General features: G+C 38.9%; 1 protein-coding gene across 5 annotated transcripts in view; it reads left to right on the top strand.

The window, feature by feature from the left end:
- PIBF1 (progesterone immunomodulatory binding factor 1) overlaps positions 1-19,929 on the top strand; it is a 235,728-nt gene that overhangs the window by 122,754 nt on the left and 93,045 nt on the right. For all 5 annotated transcript variants that reach the window (XR_004966411.1, XM_036301811.1, XM_036301812.1 and 2 more), the window contains exons 11-12: positions 4,116-4,281; positions 12,802-12,952. Coding sequence is in view for 4 of the 5 variants with exons in the window: in XM_036301811.1 (XP_036157704.1) it covers positions 4,116-4,281; positions 12,802-12,952 (317 nt within the window). In the remaining variant the exon portion in view is untranslated. The remainder of the gene's footprint in view (positions 1-4,115; positions 4,282-12,801; positions 12,953-19,929) is intronic.

Here is a 19,929-nt window from a genome sequence, read left to right as displayed (position 1 = left end):
AAACAACTAAGCCAGGCCAATGCTGCTGCCACCAACCACACCACTGACAAAGATGTGAGTGCCGAGGAGGAGAGCCCAGACCCAGATCAATACTACAAGATCTACAGCCTAGCAGTTCACGAACTAAAGGTCAATGGGGAGACACATGAAAACATGCTCAAAGTCACTAATCATCTGAGAGATGCAAATCAAAACAACAATGAGGTACCATCTCACGCCTGTCAGAATGGCTATCATCAACAAATCAACAAACGACAAGTGCTGGTAAGGATGCAAAGAAAAAGGAACCCTCGTGCACTGCTGGTGGGAATGCAGACTGTTGCGGCCCCTGTGGAGAACAGTATGGAGTTTCCTCAAAAAACTAAAAATGGAACTCCCATTTGACCCAGTGATCCCACTTCTAGGAATATATCCTAAGAAACTAGAACACCAATCAGAAAGGATATATGCTCCCCTATGTTCATAGCAGCACAATTTACCATAGCTAAGATTTGGAAACAGCCTAAGTGCCCATTAGCAGATGAGTGGATTAAAAAATGGTGGAACATCTATACAATGGAATACTATGCTGCGGTAAAAAAAAAAAAAAAGAAAGAAAAGAAAAGAAAAGAAAAAGAAAAAGGAATTCTTACCATTGCAACAGCATGGATGGACCTGGAGAGCATTCTTTGAAACTGAGGAAACTCATGACCAAAATTACAAATAAACCACAGAATAGTCATCGTTCAGAACTGCCTAAAATCTGGCTGAACGGAAGTCCTACAACTAGAGATTTAAAGAAGAAGCCACATCGAGACTGGCAGGAGAGGTGAAGGTGTAGAAAAAGCTGGTCCAATACCCACATATGGCATTTTCTTAATCAGGAGGGATAGCTTGGCTGCAGAGGTCTCTTGGAACAAGAGGTCCCAGCTCCACACCAGGCCCCCCAACCCAGTGTTCCAGTACCGGAAAGAGAAGTCCCATAGCTTCGGGCTGTAAAAACCAGCAGGGATTGTGGCTGAGTGACACAGGCTGCTGGAGACCCAAGTGTTCCTCTGAAAGGGCTGGTGCACGGACTACTTGGATTCATTCCCTCTGAGCTCCAATGCTTGGGCAGTATCTTGAAAGGATTCAGGGACATTCAGGGTGGAACTAAATTGTCTGGCATCAGGGCAAGAACTGGGAGGCAGCCTTCTCCCAGACACAAGTTCTGGCAGAAGTCATTGTTCCTATGCTGAGACCTCCCCTGCCACAGAGCAGGCGCCATATCTGAGTTTCCATCAACCTGCCTCACACTGTTCACTTGGCTCTGATGACCCCAATTTGCATCCCCACTCAAGCTATTTGCAGTGGTCTTTCCATATGAATAGCCTGTCCTTGCTCAGGCTTCAGACTTTTCTGAAATCTTTCAAACAAGCAGCAGCGGGCCTCAGCATGCCCCATACCTTTCAGTACGAGGATCCAGGCCCAGCACTAGCAGAAGCCTGCTTTGGTTCACAGCTTGGCCTCTCCTGGGCATCTCCAAGCCCAACACAAGTAGCAGTCATCTGCAGATCACTCTGTGGGGGTGGCCCCAAGCAGGGCACAGGAAGTAAGTGACTTTGCACCTCCCTGGAGGCCCCAGAGCCAGTGCACCCTGTGGTCAGCTTCAGACCATTCCAGATTACAACCCTACCACATCCACGAGTAGCACACTCAAGGGGCAGACTCAGAGAGAACTAAAGCAAGTCCTGCCACATAGGGGTATCTCCTGCACAACAGCTCTTCCACTGTAGTCACAGTTGGTCCTCACAGCCATTGGCCTGGGGGTCAATCCTTCCAAGTGATGCCAATAGCAAGCCAGGCTCAACTACAACAGGACAGTGCACACAGCCCACACAGGCACACTTAGAATGCCCAGCTCAGGTGACTGAAGAGGCCGAGCCACTGGTTCCTACAGGACACCAACTACAAAAGGACACTCTACCAATTCCAGGAGACATCAACAGCTCTACCTAATACATAGAAACAAACACAGGGAAACAGCCAAATATGTGGAGACAAAGAAACATCACAAATGAAAGAACAGAAGAAATCTCCAGGAAAAGAACGAAATGAAATGGAAGCAAGCAAACTACTGGATACTAAGTTCAAAACCATGGTTATAAGGGTGCTCAAGGATTTTAATGAGAGCTTCAAAGGACATAATGAGAGCTTCAGGGGAATTAATGAGAGCTTCAAGGGACCTAGTGAGAACTTCAGGAACCTTAATGAGAACATCAAAGATATGAAAAAGGACCAGTCAGAAATGAAGCGTACACTAACTGAAATAAAGAATAATTTACAGGGATTCATCAGTAGAGTGAAGGATTCTGAGAATCAAATCAACAATATGGAATATGAGGAAGCAAAAAACACACAATCAGAAGAGAAAAAAGAAAAAAGAATCCAAAAATATGAAGATAGTGTAAGAAGCCTCTGGGCTAGAAGGGGTCAATGGGGGTAACGGGGACATATGTAATATTTTCAAAAATAAAATTTTTTTAAAATATATTATGTAATAGTGGAAAGGTCATTGCTGTAGAGTCAAATATAGCTGGATTTGAAACCTAACCTAAAATATACCAGCAGTTTCTTCCTGTTAAAGAAATATTTTATATCTCTGAGCCTCAGGTTCCTCATCTGCAAAACCTAATATGGTTGCTCTAAAGCAGTGGTCCTCAACCGGTGGGTCGCAACCCCTTTGGGGGTCGAATGACCCTTTCACAGGGGTCGCCTAAGACCATCGAAAAACACATATATAATTACATATTGTTTTTGTGATTAATCACTATGCTTTAATTATGTTCAATTTGTAACAATGAAAATACATCCTGCATATCAGATATTTACATTACGATTCATAACAGTAGCAAAATTAAAGTTATGAAGTAGCAACGAAAATAATTTTATGGTTGGGGGTCACCACAACATGAGGAACTGTATTAAAGGGTCATGGCATTAGGAAGGTTGAGAACCGCTGCTCTAAGGATTTAGCGAGATACCATGAATTAAACAGTATGCTCTCTGCTTCCCTACCATACGATACTCTTCTTTCTTCTTCCTATAATACTTTCTACCCCATACCTCCTCCTGACTTACACACACATGCACACGCACACCTGTACAAACCAATTTAGGCCTCCTTCCTATATGTTCCCAGTGAAATCAGGAATTACCCTCATGAAGCACTTAATATATTCTGTCGAATTTTCATGTTTTTTTTGCCTGTCTTCCCAAACAAACTAGATTCTTTAAGGGGGAAAATTTTTGTCTACCATTATATACATATTTACTTGGCATATGGACTAGCTCAATAAACATTTGAATAAATGAATTTTAATAACATATTTAACCTTAACCTGGGTTCAGAATAGCTCTAAAAAGGTATAATGTGTCTGTTTTGCTTTCTGTTAGAACATAATCCACCTAAGGCATTTTTAAATTTATAATGTGCAGTGATTTATATTGTAAAGTGCAAATATTTTTATTACTAATTATATCTATGAAATGAAGAATGTTCCTTATCTGTATTGTAGTAGACTACTTGTACTTATATATTTATCTTTGTAATTTGTACATTATGTTTTCTTCTAATATCCAAGTATATATATATACATATATGCTTTGCTGATCTAAAATTTTATTTCATAAGTATCTCAAGAATTTGCAGTTCAGTATACATATTTTATGCCATTCTTCTCCATCTGTGATTAGACTTAGAATGAAATAGCAAGCTTGGAGGCAATGCTGTAGATTTAAGAGGGTCTGTAAAATATATAGAAATTAAATCATTTTAAGCAATATAACTGAAACTTGCTCTTACCATTTTTTATTTTAAAAATCTTACAAAATAATAATAAACAGGCAATATTACTTTTAGATGGAAGGAATGAAAATAAGGTGCATTAGAGGAAGATTTTAATTGGTATATTTTATTATCTGGATTTAGCATATTTTTATACATATGCCTGTCTAAATTATTTACAAGAGCTTTGCCGAATAAATGTTATTAACTGCATAATAAAATGAAGGTGTAGAAAAATAGAAGTAATGTTTATGTTTATATAAATCATCAAGATTTCTTTAAAGTCTCATAGCCATCCTTCTTCTTTCAGGTACAGAGAACTACAACTTAGTACAGAAAGCAAAGTAACAGAATTTCTCCATCAAAGTAAATTAAAGTCTTTTGAAAGTGAGCGTGTTCAGCTTATACAAGAGGAAACTGCAAGGAATCTCACACAGTGTCAGTTGGAATGTGAAAAATATCAGAAAAAACTGGAGGTATATGTACAAACTTTTCTTTCAGTAGCATAGCAGGTGAGCTCCATAAGTAAAGGTCTATATCATATTAGGCTTTACAAATAATATTTGTGTTATGTAGGAGAAAGGGCCTGTCCTTATTTTTATCTTTTTCTTTATTGATTAAGGTATTACATATGTGTACTTATCCCCCCATTGCCCTCCCAACACCCCCCACCCCCCCTCATGCCCTCACCCCCCTAGTGTCTGTGTCCATTGGTTAGGCTTATATGCATGCATGCAAGTCCTTTGGTTGATCTCTCCCCCTTACCCACACCCTCCCCTGCCTTCCCTCTGAGGTTTGACGGTCTGATCGATGCTTCTCTGTCTCTGAATCTGTTTTTGTTCGTCAGTTTATGTTGTTCATTATAGTCCACAAATGAGTGAGTTTATGTGATATTTATCTTTCTCTGATTGACTTATTTCACTTAGCATAATGCTCTCCAGCTCCATCCATGCTGTTGCAAATGGTGAGTTCCTTCCTTTTTATAGCAGCATAGTATTCCATCGTGTAGATGTACCACAGTTTTCTAATCCACTCATCTGCTGATGGGCACTTAAGCTGTGTCCAAATATTAGCTATGGTAAATTGTGCTGCTATAAACATAGGGGAGCATATATCCTTTCTGATTGGTGTTTCTAGTTTCTTGGGATATATTCCTAGAAGTGGGATCACTAGGTCAAATGGGAGTTCTATTTTTAGTTTTTTGAGGAAACTCTATACTATTCTCCACAGTGGCTGCACCAGTCTGCATTCCCACCAGCACAGTACACGAGGGTTCCTTTTGCTCTGCATTTGTCCTTATTTTTAAAAGCACTCTTATCAAGAGGACCTACGTTCCTTTTCCAGATAAGTAAGTGGAAAGAAGGAATGGAATGTTTCCAAAAGAAGAAATGCAAATTGATAAGAAATAATTAAAGAAACGCAAATTTAAACTTTTTTTTTTAAACCTTTATATAGGTCTTTTTGTTGTTTTTAAAGTGCTGGCAAGAGCATCCTTAAATGGGAAATCTCATGCAGTTAGAACAACATGGTAATCTGTTTAATGTCCTTAAAAAATTGATCTAGAGAAAACCAAGATGGCGGCATAGGTAAACACCAGAGTTTGCTGCCTTGAACAACCACTTCAAAAATACAACTAAAAGAACGGACATCATCCAGAACCACAGGAAGGCTGGCTGAGTGGAAGTTCTACAACTAGGAGGAAAGAGAAAAACATACCGAGACTCAGAGGAGGCGCAGTGCTGAAGTAAAATACTAAGGTGCGGAGTGCATGCGGAGCAGGCTGGCGGCTGAGGGTGCGGTTGTCATTTTCAATTGGGAGGGAGTCTCAGGCTCTGAGCTTCAGTTCCGGGCAAGTCTCTAGGGACCCAGACTCATACGGGAGAAGCGGGACTGTCTGGCATCGCTCAGAACCCTAGGGCAGCTTTCTCTCTGTGGGGCTTGCAGCGATTACTGGGACACTGAGAAGCAGAGCCTCTGAGGGCAAGACTGAGAGCAGCCATAATTGCTAACCCCACCCTGTTGATCCCGTGGGACCCACCCTGCCCAAGCCCTGCAGGGAGGCTTTTGCTGGATAGCCTCAGGCAAAGGCTAGATTAGCACCTCCCTAGAGATCTAGGATCCAGGAAGCCCAGAGGTCAGAGTGGGACCATCCAGTTTGCAGCTCTGTGGAACCATAAAAGACACACTCAGGGGGCAGACTCAGTGAGCATCGAAGCAAGTCTTGCCCCAGAGGGGTGTCTCCAGCACAGAAGTTCTCCCACTGCAGACACAGCTGATTCTCACAGCCAATTGGCCTGGAGGTCAATTCCTCACAGTGATAACTACAACAATCAAGGCTTAACTACAACAAGACTGTGCACAAAGCCCACAAGGGGGTGCACCAAGAGAGTCTACCTCAGGTAATTGGGACACTTAGCATAGAAAGGCACCCTATCAACACAGCGAAGCATAAAAAATGCCAAGACAAAGAAACAGGACACAAACAACAGAATTGGAGGAAAGTAAACTGTTGGATATAGAGTTCAAAACCACACTTTTTTTTTTTCTTCTATTGTTTGGGCGGACGGAGGGTAGTTTTATTGTGCTAAGCATTCAAGCAGGCACGCATCGCTGATTACCAGTATACATTAAATAAAGTTGTTTGTACACATTGTCTTACCACATATAGGCAGAGGCTTACTATTCTAATTACTCTAATTAGTGCATTGAAATGTTTTCTACTTGATTTGAGGAGACAGTGATTAGTTCTATTACTTCTTTTAACTCGTATTTTATGGAAAACTGTTGGTGCATGTTCAAATTACTTTATTTGCCCCTGGAATATAACGCTGACCCAAACGCAGTGAACTGCGCGGCCCTTGTAGGGCCCCAACTTTGATGTAGGTCTGGGCTTGGAAGAGGCGCCCATCATTCCCCTCCCAACTCCAAGGTCCAGTCCCCCGGCTTCAGGCAGCAGCCCTCGCCCCAGCCCCCACGCCAGCCCCAGCCCGCACCGCGCACCGGCCTGGCCTGGCCAAGTCCGAGCCGAAACCCGCTGTGCCTCCTGGTTCCCTGGGTGTGATTACTTTTAAAAGACTCCCTTAAGCATATTTTCTGTGAATCTGTTTCTTGAGCTTTAATGTTACTATTAATTGATAAGATCAGCTCATCAAACATACTATTTTGATAGGGAATTGTAATTAAAACCTTAATCCTGTTTGAGACTTTTTCCCTTTAAATTCCTTTTTCTTATGGAAGGGGTGCAAAGTTCACTATAAAAAGTATTATAACAGGGAGATTAATTCGTTATCTAAATAACAATCTTTGCTACTGATCCAACGCACTTTCCGCACCTTTTGTGGGGGTCGGGGAGGCCCTTAAAAAGAATATGACGAAGCAGAAAATGTGGCCTGCACCCCGCAGACTCCCATCGACTTGGCCGAGCGAGGGGCCCGAGGCCTCCCCCTTAACCACCACCCGAGGAAGCTCCCGCGTGGGTCTGGGTCTGACAGTGGTGCCCCCGGGCAGGGCCACGCCGCACCGCGCCGCAGGCTCGAAGCCGGCAGCCTCTCCCCTGGCAAAAGAGATTTGCCCAAAACCACACTTTTAAGGTCTTTAAAGAACTGTCTAGAAGCCGCCGATAAATTTAATAAGGCCCTCAAAAAGACTGGTGAGACCGCCGATAAATGTAGTGAGATCTTCAAGAAGACTGGTGAGACCGCCGATAAATGTAGTGAGATCCTCAAGAAATCTAATGAGACCCTCGATGTTGTGATAAAGGACCAACTAGAAATTAAGCATACACTGACTGAAATAAAGAACATTATACAGACACCCAACAGCAGACCAGGGGGTCGCAAGAATCAAGTCAAAGATTTGAAATACGAATAAGCAAAAAACACCCAACCGGAAAAACAAAATGAAAAAAGAATCCAAAAATACGAAGATAGTGTAAGGAGCCTCTGGGACAACTTCAAGCGTACCAACATCCGAATTATAGGGGTGCCAGAAGATGAGAGAAAGCAAGATATTGAAAACCTATTTGAAGAAATAATGACAGAAAACTTCTCCTACGTGGTGAAAGAAATAGACTTCCAAGTCCAGGAAGCGCAGAGAACCCCAAGCAAAAGGAATCCAAAGAGGACCACACCAAGACACATCATCATTAAAATGCCAAGAGCAAAAGACAGAGAGAATCCTAAAAGCAGCAAGAGAAAGAAAATCAGTTACCTACTGTCAGCTGATTTCTCAACAGAAACTTTGCAGGCCAGAAGGGAGTGGCAAGAAATATTCAAAGTGATGAATAGCAAGAACCTACAACCAAGACTACTTTATCCAGCAAAGCTATCATTCAGAAGTGAAGGCCAGATAAAGTGCTTCACAGATAAGAAAAAGCTAAAGGAGTTCACCACCACCAAACCAGTATTATATGAAATGCTGAAAGGTATCCTTTAAGAAGAAGAAGAAGAGGAAGAGGAAGAAGAAAAAGGTAAAGATAAAAACTATGAACAACAAATACACATCTATCAACAAATGAATCTAAAAATCAAGTGAATAAATAATCTGATGAACAGTATGAACTGGTGATTGTAATAGAATCAGGGACATAGAAAGGGAATGGACTGACTATTCTTGCGGGGGGGAAAGGGGTGTGGGGGTGAGGGAAGAGATTGGACAATAATCGTGCACCTATGGATGAGGACAGTGGGTGGGGAGTGAGGGCGAAGGGTGGGGTGGGAACTGGGTGGAGGGGAGTTATGGTGGGAAAAAAGAGTAACTAATGTAATAATCTAAACAATAAAGATTTAATTGAAAAAAATAAAAAGTGACCAAAAAAAATGATCTAGTAATTTTAGTTAAAGGAATTTAGTAATAAGCCATGCTTATAAAGGTTTATATTAATGATATATCACAGTATTATTTATTACAATAAAAAATTGGAAATAACTTAAATGTCTAATAATAGATAATTAGAAGATTTTTAATTAGTATAAGTTTTATATTTTGCTGTATTCATGCATTGTATGATTACATGCAATCATGTTTTTGAATATTTTAGATATGAGGGAAACACTCATTAAAAATATTTAATGAAAGATTCAGTAATGTCTCCCTAATCAGTTTGGCTCAGTGGATAAAGCAACAACCTATGGATTGAAGGGTCCTGGGTTTTCTGGTCAATGGCAAATGCCCAGGGTGCAGGCTCGATCCCCAGTAGAGGGTGTGCAGGAGGCAGCCAATCAATGATTCTTTCTCATCATTGATATTTCTACCTCTCTCTCCCTCTTCCTTCCTCTCTGAAATCAATAAAAAATATATTTTTTAAAAGAAAGATTCAGTAATGTTATTATCATGATTAATTAGCTAAAGTATTCATTACAATATCTCAGAGGTTACATTTCTGAAAAGTACTTTGGTAAGTAAAACTAAGACTAACAAAATAAAGGGTTTATTAGAAAATAAAGCCTTAGGGAAAACATAAAATGATATTACATACTTACATAGTTAAGAAAACATAAGTAAAAATTGTAGATTGTGTCCACTGCTAAAGCAAACCAGTGTTCAGCATTTTCAGATGCCTTCTTCAGGAAAATGCCACAGTCATAATCTACTATGGAAGATTCTTCCATACATTTTCGGTGAGACTGTATTAGACTAACTGATTTGGAATTTGTCTTTTGCAAGTTATGTTTTCCATGCTTTAAATTTCATAATTTCCTTTTCATATTGCATGACTGTACTTAAGGATGTGTCTTGGAGCAGGGTGTATAGGAAAATAGAGAAACACTTCCTTTCTCTGGATACTTCTGAAACAAGCATTTCACTAAACAACACTTTACAATATACAATGCTATGTTTTCTAAACCATTGTATTTTGTTATTTTTAGCTGGTTGCAATCCAAATTGATTTCATGACCTTGTAATGGCCAACTGCTCTCCCATAGATATACCCACTTGGTCTGTGGGTGTAGCTGAATAGTAATTATGGTGTTTCTTTGTGTAAATGTCTCGTGGAAAAACACCTTTGTAAGAAATATTGTGATCCTGAAAACTCTGGTTGATAAAAACTGGGGTTTTAGGGGAATTTCTGTGCATTTTCTCCTCTGTTAAACTAGAAGCCTTGAGAGGACAGGGACTGCTCAATAAATACTTTATGAGTGAATGAGTGGTTTGGTGAATGCTAATATAGTACCATTGTTTGAATCTTCTGTTGTTGTTCTGAAATACTAGAAGGTGTTTCTAATTTAAAATGAATTTACAGAAAAATATTTTGTGAAGGGTGAAGAGTACCTTCATATTACAATTATTATGTACTTTTTTGTGGCTTTTACCCAACACTGTCATGAACTTACAACTTTTGGACAATTTATTTGTCTTAGTTATCAATTGGTAAAGGCTCTCAAAACACTGGCTTTTTATATTTTATCTTTTTAAAAGTAATTTTTGGCTTTTAATTGTGTATTACATATTTACATATATATATAAATATAATTTTATGTAATTTTTTATTATCATTAAGTTATTTAAAGAGAGGAATGATACACTGAGAGTTTGGTATTTAATGGAGTCCTAAAAGCAATTGACCTATTTTATATACTAATGTTTAAGCTCAAATGTGTATATATTGTTTTTTCCTGAAGAAACTTTAATAGAAAAGCCTTTCATAGGTCTAATAATAAAGTTCTTTGGCTTTTCAGAAACAGTTGTGAATTTGTTTAGAGCAGTCACTCAGACAAATCCATACTGAAAGGGAATTCTCCCCCATGGGGTACAGAGGTATTGGAAGATATCTCTGATCAGTAGTTTCTGCGGATTTCTCCTCTATGTCATGGAGAATTTTAAATCATATTTCTCAATTGAATACTATTTTTAAAATCTCATCTTAAAATAATATTTTATGAAATATCCTATTTTCAACTTTTTTATTCTTTATCTCTTTAGATATTTATTTCTGCAGCTTTTCTTTGTGTGTGCTTTTTGTTGTTTTGGTTAGGGGAAGTGGGATATGGGTGAAAAATATCAGCTGTTTTGTGGGGACAGTCATTTAACACTGTCTTTACTAATCCTCTCATTTATCAGTAGAGTTAGTGCCATCAGCAACCAGATTCTTAATGAATTACATCCCAATAGAATGAACTATGTGAAAGCCCCAGATTGTTTCATTATATCGTGATTTCTTTATCTATATATATAAAAGGCTAAGGCAACCAGCCGACTGGCCGATCGGCCTGTAGGTATGATGTGCACTGATCACCAGGAGGCAGACACTCAATGCAGGAGTTGTCGAGTGACAGCAACTTTGCAGAGTGCCCTCTCGTACTCTGGGACCCTTCGGGGGATGTCGCACTCCAGGTTTCGGCCCGATCCCCGTAGGCCAGGCCGAGGGACTCCACCTGCCAGAGGGACCCTGCTCACTGCAGATGCCCTTCGAGCCCTCGCACCGCCCTGGGTGCTGCTGGCCGGGGAGGGACTGCAGGAGGTTGCCTCCAGGGCATGTCCACCTCATTTCACAGTCCCATCCCACTGGCCACTTTCTCTAAAAAAACAAATTCCTAGCAAGCAAGAAGAAATAATGCTAAAACTTGAATTTTCTTTTGCTGACCCAATCAGGGACATTAGAAATCATCTTTAAAAATATTATTCCCATGTTATTCTTTCTCCACTCTCCAAAGGAATATATTTGGAGGATAGGGGATAATGTTTAATTTATTTTGGGGAGAAGTTTTAATGGAAATCATTGAAGGAAATGAGATAGAATAGATTAAGGAAAATTAAGTTGTAATTTCTACTTGTTAGAAACTGCAAATGGGTCTTCTGCATATTCTTTTTCCACTCCATAGATAGCAATCAATCACATACATTTGTTAGGGTGAACTTTATGTCAATAGAGAAAATACGTTTTCTTCCAAATTGTTTTAATTACAGAGAATTCAGGGTAATTAAATTCATACACTCTATTTCTGTGAGCCATTTAATACAAGTTATTATAATTGTACTTCTTACAATAATAATAGTATTTTTCAACACTTACTGTGTTCTCTGCATTTGCTAAGCTCTGTGAATTTACCCTCTCCTTTAATACTCCAACAATATTTATGGTAAACCAAGAAAGAATAAGTAATTGCCTAAGATCACAACTAATAAGTGCCAAAGGTAGGATTGAAATCCTATTATATTGCTTCTCAGGAAATACATCTGATTCTGTGTAAGGAAGCAAGTGTAATACCACTTCATAATTTAGTTTGTACTAGTCTGTAAATTTTCTAGATAATTGGAATTTAATTTAAGCATTAAAACATCCCTTTGTCACTAGAAATGTCTCCTTTTTTTGGTGAACTCATTATAATCATCATAGTGATTCTTTCAATGAATTATTACTGAAGAATACTGGATTTTTGTTCTTAAACAAAATAACTTTATTTCCATGCCTTTTGTATTGTTTTGTTTGTTTTTTTTTATCATTTTTACCCTTTTTGTAGAAAGATATTTTCTGATATTGCCCCAAGTAGCACTTCACATTTACATTTTGATTTGCTGTTTTCAAGTTATGATTGTTCAAGAAACCAAAATCTTACTGAAAGTATGGCATGGGTAGATAAATGAGCTCTGATGGAAAACTAAAGGGCTCATTATGAGTGTATCACTTTGCACATGGCTTTTTAAGCCTTTCCCAAATGGCTGCGATCTCCAGATAAATGACCTCCAAGTAAGTATGGCATTACTGCATTTTTTAATCCTAACAAGCAAATGCTAGCCTTACTCTTATAACTATTTCAGTTTTTAAATTTGTTTTTTATTCAATTATATAAAGTGCTTTGTAATTTTCAGTTAAAAACAGCTGAATTATTTTCTGTAGAAATAATTGTACTTAGTCATCTCAATTGAGCTACTTTCACTTCATATCTGAATCATTACTAGTAAAAAGAGGGAAAAATACTAATAATATTTTTGTATCACGTTTTTGTCTTAACTGTTATTTAATCTGCCTTTGCAAATTTTTTTTCTTTCACTAATAGGTTTTAACTAAAGAATTTTATAGTCTCCAGTCCTCTTCTGAAAAACGCATTACTGAACTCCAAGCACAGAACTCTGAGCATCAGGCGAGGCTAGACATTTATGAGAAACTGGAAAAAGAGCTTGATGAAATAATAATGCAAACTGCAGAAAGTAAGCCTCCCACAACCCTCCTCCTACCCCCCCCCCCCCCCCCCACACACACACACAGCTTTTTTGTTTTTGTTTTGTTGTTGGCAGCACAAGGAACCTAGTATTGTTTCTAAAACTGTTTTATTTCTTTCAAATATAATTGGTGGCTTTTTAAAAGAATATTTTACATTTTAGAAATTAGTCTTAATTCTAGTAGTTGAGATTTAAACAATAAGTTAACTGTGGTAGATTTTATCTTTTCATTTATTTAGTTTACTCCTTCAGTGATTATTAAGTGCTTTACATATGCCTGGATTTGGGGAAATGGAGTTCATACAATACGCTTGCTTATTAGGTGTTCCTCGTTTAGTCTACTGGGAGAGACAAACATATTAACAGATAATAAAGTGGTGAGCTAAGTGCTATTAGCAAGAGATAGGCAGTCCTTGGTGAAAGTACAGAAGAGATCCTGAGTTAATTCTATCTTTGTGGGGAGGAATACCTGAGAGGAGGCAACATTTGAATGAGTCTTGAACGACAGAAATTCTTTGAATCTACTATGTTATAATCTTTGACCCTAATTTCTAATTTATTTTCCCTGTGTTGTCCCTGACTCTGAGGAAATATTTTAAATTAACATTTCACCATTGACAATGATGTGTACTACAGTACATTATTTTTGTTCAAAAATGAGAAATAATAGTGGCTTTCTTTTTTTTTTTTTTATTAAATCTTTATTGTTCAGATTATTACATTTGTTCCTCTTTTTTCCCCCCATAACTCCCCTCCTCCCAGTTCCCGCCCCACCCTACGCCCTCACTCCCCACCCACTGTCCTCTTCCATAGGTGCACGATTTTTGTCCAGTCTAATAGTGGCTTTCTTAAAATGGGTTTAAACTTCAATTGAAGTTGACATTAAATTTTAATCTATTTGGGGAACATTTATTGTAAAGACTATAATATTTATAGGCAAATTTAAGACAAACTGTTATTTCATTCCATTCATTGTCTTTTTTCCATTTCCAAGGTCTGATAATTGCAATAGTTTTCAAATTTATCTTCAGTTTCTTCACTGGAGTCCAAGTAATCTTTTTTTCTTTAATATATTTTTATTGACTTCAGAGAAGAAGGGAGAGGGAGAGAGAAATAGAAACATCAATGATGAGAAAGAATAGTTGATCAGCTGCCTCCTGCACACCCCACACTGGGGATGGAGCCCATAACCCAGGCATGTGCCTGACCAGGAATTGAACTGTGACCTCCTGGTTCATAGGTCAATGCCCAACCACTGAGCTACGCTGACCAGACTGTCCGAGTAATCTTTATAAAATACAGGTTTGATCATACCATGCATCAGCTTTAATGCCTTTATCACCTTAATACAATCTAAAGTATAATTCCTCAGCATGACTTTTGTATGATTAGACTCATTTATTTTTCTACTTTTCATGCCTTACTATTTTATAGCATAGCGTATCATCTTGAAAGTTCCATACTTTCTTAGCTCTATAACTTTGCATATGTCCTTCTGTGGAAACAAATTAGGAATAAAAGGAACTTCCTCAATCCAATAAAGAAAAAAAAAAATATATATATATAGATAGATAGATAGATAGATAGATAGATAATATGCAAATTAGCCAAGACGCCATAACAGTCATGACTGCTCAGGAGGAGGCTGCATGCGCAGGTGGGCAGGAGGGGACTGCTGCGCAGTGAGGCAAGCCACGGATGACTCAGGCCTGCCGAGACCTGCGCATGAGCTACAGAGGAAGCACCTTTTCTGACTGCTCATTGTCTAAGTTCCTGGTACGCCACTCACAGTGTTCTTGGTAACTTGTGTAATAAGAATCCAAGAAGGTGATGTAGGGTTTTTCCACCTCACTCCTGGAGGAAAAAACCAAGGTCCACTACTGGAGGGGCTAAGAAATGTCATATCCTGCCCTAGCTGGTTTGGCTCAGTGGATAGAGCCTTGGCCTGCCGACCGCAGGGTCCAGGTTCGATTCTGGTCAAGGGCATGTACCTAGGTTGCAGGCTTCTCTCTGGTCGGGGCCCAGGTCAAGGCTCATGCAAGAGGCAATCAGTGGAAGTGTCCCTCTCACATTGATGTTTCTCTCTGTCTTTCCCTCTCTTTTCCACACTCTCTAAAAATCAATGGAAAAATATCCTCAGGTGAGGATTAAAAAAAAAAGAAAGAAAGAAATGTCATATCCTATGAACGACACATCTTGAAAATGCCTAAAGAAAGTTGTCATTTTTTCGTGGTGAAATGACTGGAGTCCGTGTTGATGAAAACACCTTGCGGCTGTGGTGGCTGCCAGTGGCAGCAGCAGCAGGGTGATAGGGGCAGTGCCTTCCCCTGATCAGCCCAGTTGCCTCCTGCAGAGGGAGGCCAGACTGTGGCTTAGGCCTGCTCCCCGGGGAGAGCAGGCCTAAGCTGTCAGTAGGACATCCTCTGAGGGCTCCTGGATTGGAGAGGGTGCAGGTCGGGCTGAAGGACCCCCCCTCACCCTTGCACAAATTTCATGCACCAGGCCTCTATTCTATAAATAAACCTATAGCTAATATCATACCTAATGATTAAATATTAAATATTAAACCTTCCTTTAAAGAAGACATCAGGGCAAGAATTTATATTTTATAACTTATATTAAACATTGTAATTGAGCTCCTACACAGTAATATAAGACAAGAAAGAAAGAAGTATAAAGATCAGAAAGAGTAAAACTATTTTCAAATTCCAAAGCAATCACAGTATACTGATAAGTAAATTTCATAGGTATACTTAAGATTTGTACCTTTTGCTATATGTAAATTTTATTTTTTACAAAAGAACTATAATAATCTTGGTGAGGATTAACAACAACAAAAAAGAATTGGTGAGCTCTTTACAAAAGAACTATACATAAATATTAAAGTGTAATTGATGATTTGCATGTGGAACTGTTGATGTTTGAAGAGCAGATGTCTGCAACATACTTTGAAATGCACCTAAAAAATAAGATAGATTTTTGGGTCGATATGGGAATGAAAAGATGTATGATAAATAAATATAGTACAGTTTTTAATTTAGAATCCAGATATTGCATATATGGGTGTATACTGTACACCTTTTTCAACTTTTCTGTGTAAATATTTTAAATAAAATCTTTAGCCGAAACCGGTTTGGCTCAGTGGATAGAGCGTCGGCCTGCAGACTGAAAGGTCCCAGGTTCGATTCCGGTCAAGGGCATGTACCTGGGTTGCAGGCACATCCCCAGTAGGAGATGTGCAGGAGGCAGCTGATCAATATTTCTCTCTCATTGATGTTTCTAACTATCTCTCTCCCTTCCTCTCTGTAAAAAATCAATAAAAATATATTTAAAAATAAAATCTTTAGAAGAAATATAGAAATTATTTTTTTGCTATGATATTGTATAAGCCAATTTAAAACCATCTTAGAATAAAATATATTTACCTGTACTTGGAAGATCAAGAAACTAGGCTCTTCTCTATCCATTCATATTGGAAGTTAGAATATTTTTATCCTTGTTTAATACTTATTGATTAACCAAACTTTCAAAGATGTAAGCAAAACATCCTTTTAGTACAACAATGTGTACAATATTCAAGGGCTTACCATCTAATTCAGCTAATTTCAGTTGACATAATGATGGTTAGACTTTATTAAGGTGTAACCATGGCAAATTACAGTATCCTATTTACACTTAAATTGCTTTTTATAATCAAATAAATGTGTTATTTGGATATTTGAGTTTAGTTTTCGACTCTCATCAAGTTATTAGAAATACAAATATTGCCTAGAAAGTAAGTAAATTCAAAAATAAAACAAAAATCAGATTTCTAATTGTCAAATTCAGGGCCATTCTACCCATTTTTGTCCTACTTGAAACCTTTGCTAGGCATTTGTCACATTTCTCAGAACCCTTTCTTGCTTCTTGATTCACTTGCCTCTGATTGTTTCTACTCCATCGCTTTTATTGCCTCTTCTATCTAATTGTAATAGTTCTCAGGGGTTTTTCCCCTCATCCCCTTCAGTTCTGGATAATCTTACCTCTTTCCACAATTTCAATTACTGTCTATAGGCTAGGGATTCCCCAGTTCTGTATGGAGTTCCTTCAGTCGTTAAATATATTATTTCTATTTTCTCTTTCCTCCTTGAGCCTTACTAATTTTCTTGTATTGTTATTCTATTAATAATGTTAAAGCCTGTCTAAGTTTCCAACTAGTTTTTGTCAGTCTTGATTCCTCCCTTATTCTATCTACTGACTCATCTCACTTTCACACGTGTTCAGTGTCTAGAAACCAAGTTCTTTTTTCTATCCTCCATTGCTATTATGGACCATGTCTCAACTGGTTACTAGTGTAAATTATGAGGAGTTCTTTGTGCTACCAATCTAGGTCACCTTTTTCTCCATTATTGGAATTTTTCTTCTACAATGTTAGCATCAACAACAAAAATCTATTGGTCATATAACCCACCTGTATTAATTTCTTATTGACTGTAAAATAAGTTCTGGACTCCTTAGCCTAGCAAACAAATCCTATTCACAGTTAGAACTAAGCCTACCTTTGTACTCGAGACTAACTCCAGCCACTTTTCTCACAATTACTAAAACTTCACAGCTCTGACTTTACACATGTAATTCCCTCCTGCACTTTCTCTATGAATGTTAGTCTCCCCACACCTTTCTAATTCCTTTAGCATGGGGAAAATGGTGGTACTGAGCTCCTAAGACACTTATAACTCTTTTTAAAAATATGTTTTTAGCCTAGCCGGTTTGACTCAGTGGATAGAGTACTGGCCTGCAGACCAAAGGGTCCCAGGTTCGATTCTGGTCAAGGGCATATACTTTGGTTACAGGCTCCTCCCCAACCTGGACCCTTGCAGGGTGAGGATTAATAACAACAAATATGTATACATATATATATATATACACACACACATATATATATATATATATATATATATATATACACAGTTTTTATTCTAACTTCCAATGTGAATAGATAGAGAAGAGCCTAGTTTCTTGATCTTCATATGTATGTATGTATATATATACATATATATGTATATTTACATACATATATATGTATATGTATATATATACATATATATATATATATGTTTTTATTGACTTTAGAGAGAGTGGAAGGGAGAGGGAGAGAGAGAAAAACATCGATCAGCTGCCTCATGCACACCCTTCACTGGGGATTGAGCCAGTAACTCAGACATGTGCCCTGATTAGGAATTGAACCAGTGACTTCTTGGTGCATGGGACGACACTCAACCACTGACCCACACCAGCCAGGCTATAGCCATAACTTTTTAACTACCATTCACCATGTTGTATAGTACATTGTTTTTGTAATTAAATCATCACCAAAATAGTTATCCCAGGAGTTATTCATTCAGTAAGTATTAAAATCCAATTTAAGATGTCCATTAGTATCTAGCTGATAGGTCTTTTAAGATGTTAACTAAATTTACCCTTTCCCTTCTGGATTTAGAACTGCATATTTAGAAGAGACAAGAATAAGATAGATATCTAACTGCCAACTTTAATTCCTATAGAGCTGAATTAGAGAACTCAAATTTTTAAAAAATATATTGTTATTGATTTTGAGAGATAGAGGGAAAGAGAAGAGAGAGAGAAACATCGATGAGAGAGCAACCTTGGCACTGCTCTGACCGGGAATCAAACCAGTGACTTCTTAGTTCCTGGTTGATGCTCAGTTGTTGACCACACTGGCTGGGCATAGAGCTCAATTTTTATCTGAAGCCATGATAGCTGATATATTGCCAATGGCATATATCATTTCTTGCTTCCACATGTCCCTCACAACTAATAATTCTCCCTCTGAAAACTAATCTTGGTTCACCTTGAAAAATAGGGACAAAATTGAAGGAAAACACTTAGGACTATTCCTGAAATTTTTACTGTACTACAGAAGGACAAATCAACAAATAAGTGCATATTGAATTTGTAATGCCAATTTACAGTAAAATTGTCATTACATTTAAACTTTTTAACTATAAAATATTAACCTATTAGTTAAAATTCCTTTTGGGAAGTGGTGTGACAATAGCAGAATTTAGAAGAAAATGGTTTTGCTGAAACTTTTTTATAATTAAAAAGAAAAGTCCATCAATACATTCTTAGTGCTGCACATTTTCTTCACAGAGTATTCTATTTAAGTGCTTAATTTCATTGTTACAAGTTAAGGTAAAGTTGTTCTACTGATAAAATAATGAACATCTTTTCTAATTAAGAAGGGAAGTAATAAGATTGATGTTACTACTTTTTTATAATTACACTAGAGGCCTGATGCACGAAATTCATGTCGGGGTCCCTCAGCCCACCCTGCACCCTCTCCAATCCAGGACCCCTCGGGGGATGTCTGACTGGGATCGGGCCTAAACCGGCAGTCGGACATCCCTCTCGCAGTCCAGGAATGCTGGCTCCTATCTGCTTGCCTCCCTGCCTGCCTGATCGCCCCTAACTGCCTCTGCTTGCCGGCCTGATTGGCCCTAACTGCTCCCCGGCCTACCGGCCTGATCGCCCCTAACCGCCTCTGCCTGCTGCCCTGATTGCCCCCTAACTGCTCTCCCCTGCTGGCCTGATCACCCACTAACTGCTCTGTTCTGCTGGCCTGATCGCCCACCCCCTAACTGCTCTCCCCTGCTGGCCTGATCGCCCCTAACCGCCTCTGCCTGCTGCCCTGATTGCCCCCTAACTGCTCTCCCCTGCTGGCCTGATCACCCACTAACTGCTCTGTTCTGCTGGCCTGATCGCCCACCCCCTAACTGCTCTCCCCTGCTGGCCTGATCGCCTCCTAACTGCTCTCCCCTGCCAGTCTGATGGCCCACTCCCTAACTGCTCTCCCCTGCTGGCCTGATCGCCCGCCCCTAACTGCTCTCCCCTGCCGGCCTGATCACCCCTAACTGCCTCTGCCTCGGCCCCGCTACCATGGCTTTGTCCAGAAGGATGTCCAG

Source organism: Myotis myotis, unplaced genomic scaffold (genome assembly GCF_014108235.1).
Source record: "Myotis myotis isolate mMyoMyo1 unplaced genomic scaffold, mMyoMyo1.p scaffold_m19_p_3, whole genome shotgun sequence".
NCBI classification, from domain to species: Eukaryota; Metazoa; Chordata; class Mammalia; order Chiroptera; family Vespertilionidae; genus Myotis; species Myotis myotis.
Note: the sequence above shows the minus strand (reverse complement) of the source record. Positions and strands in the feature narration are given on the sequence as shown.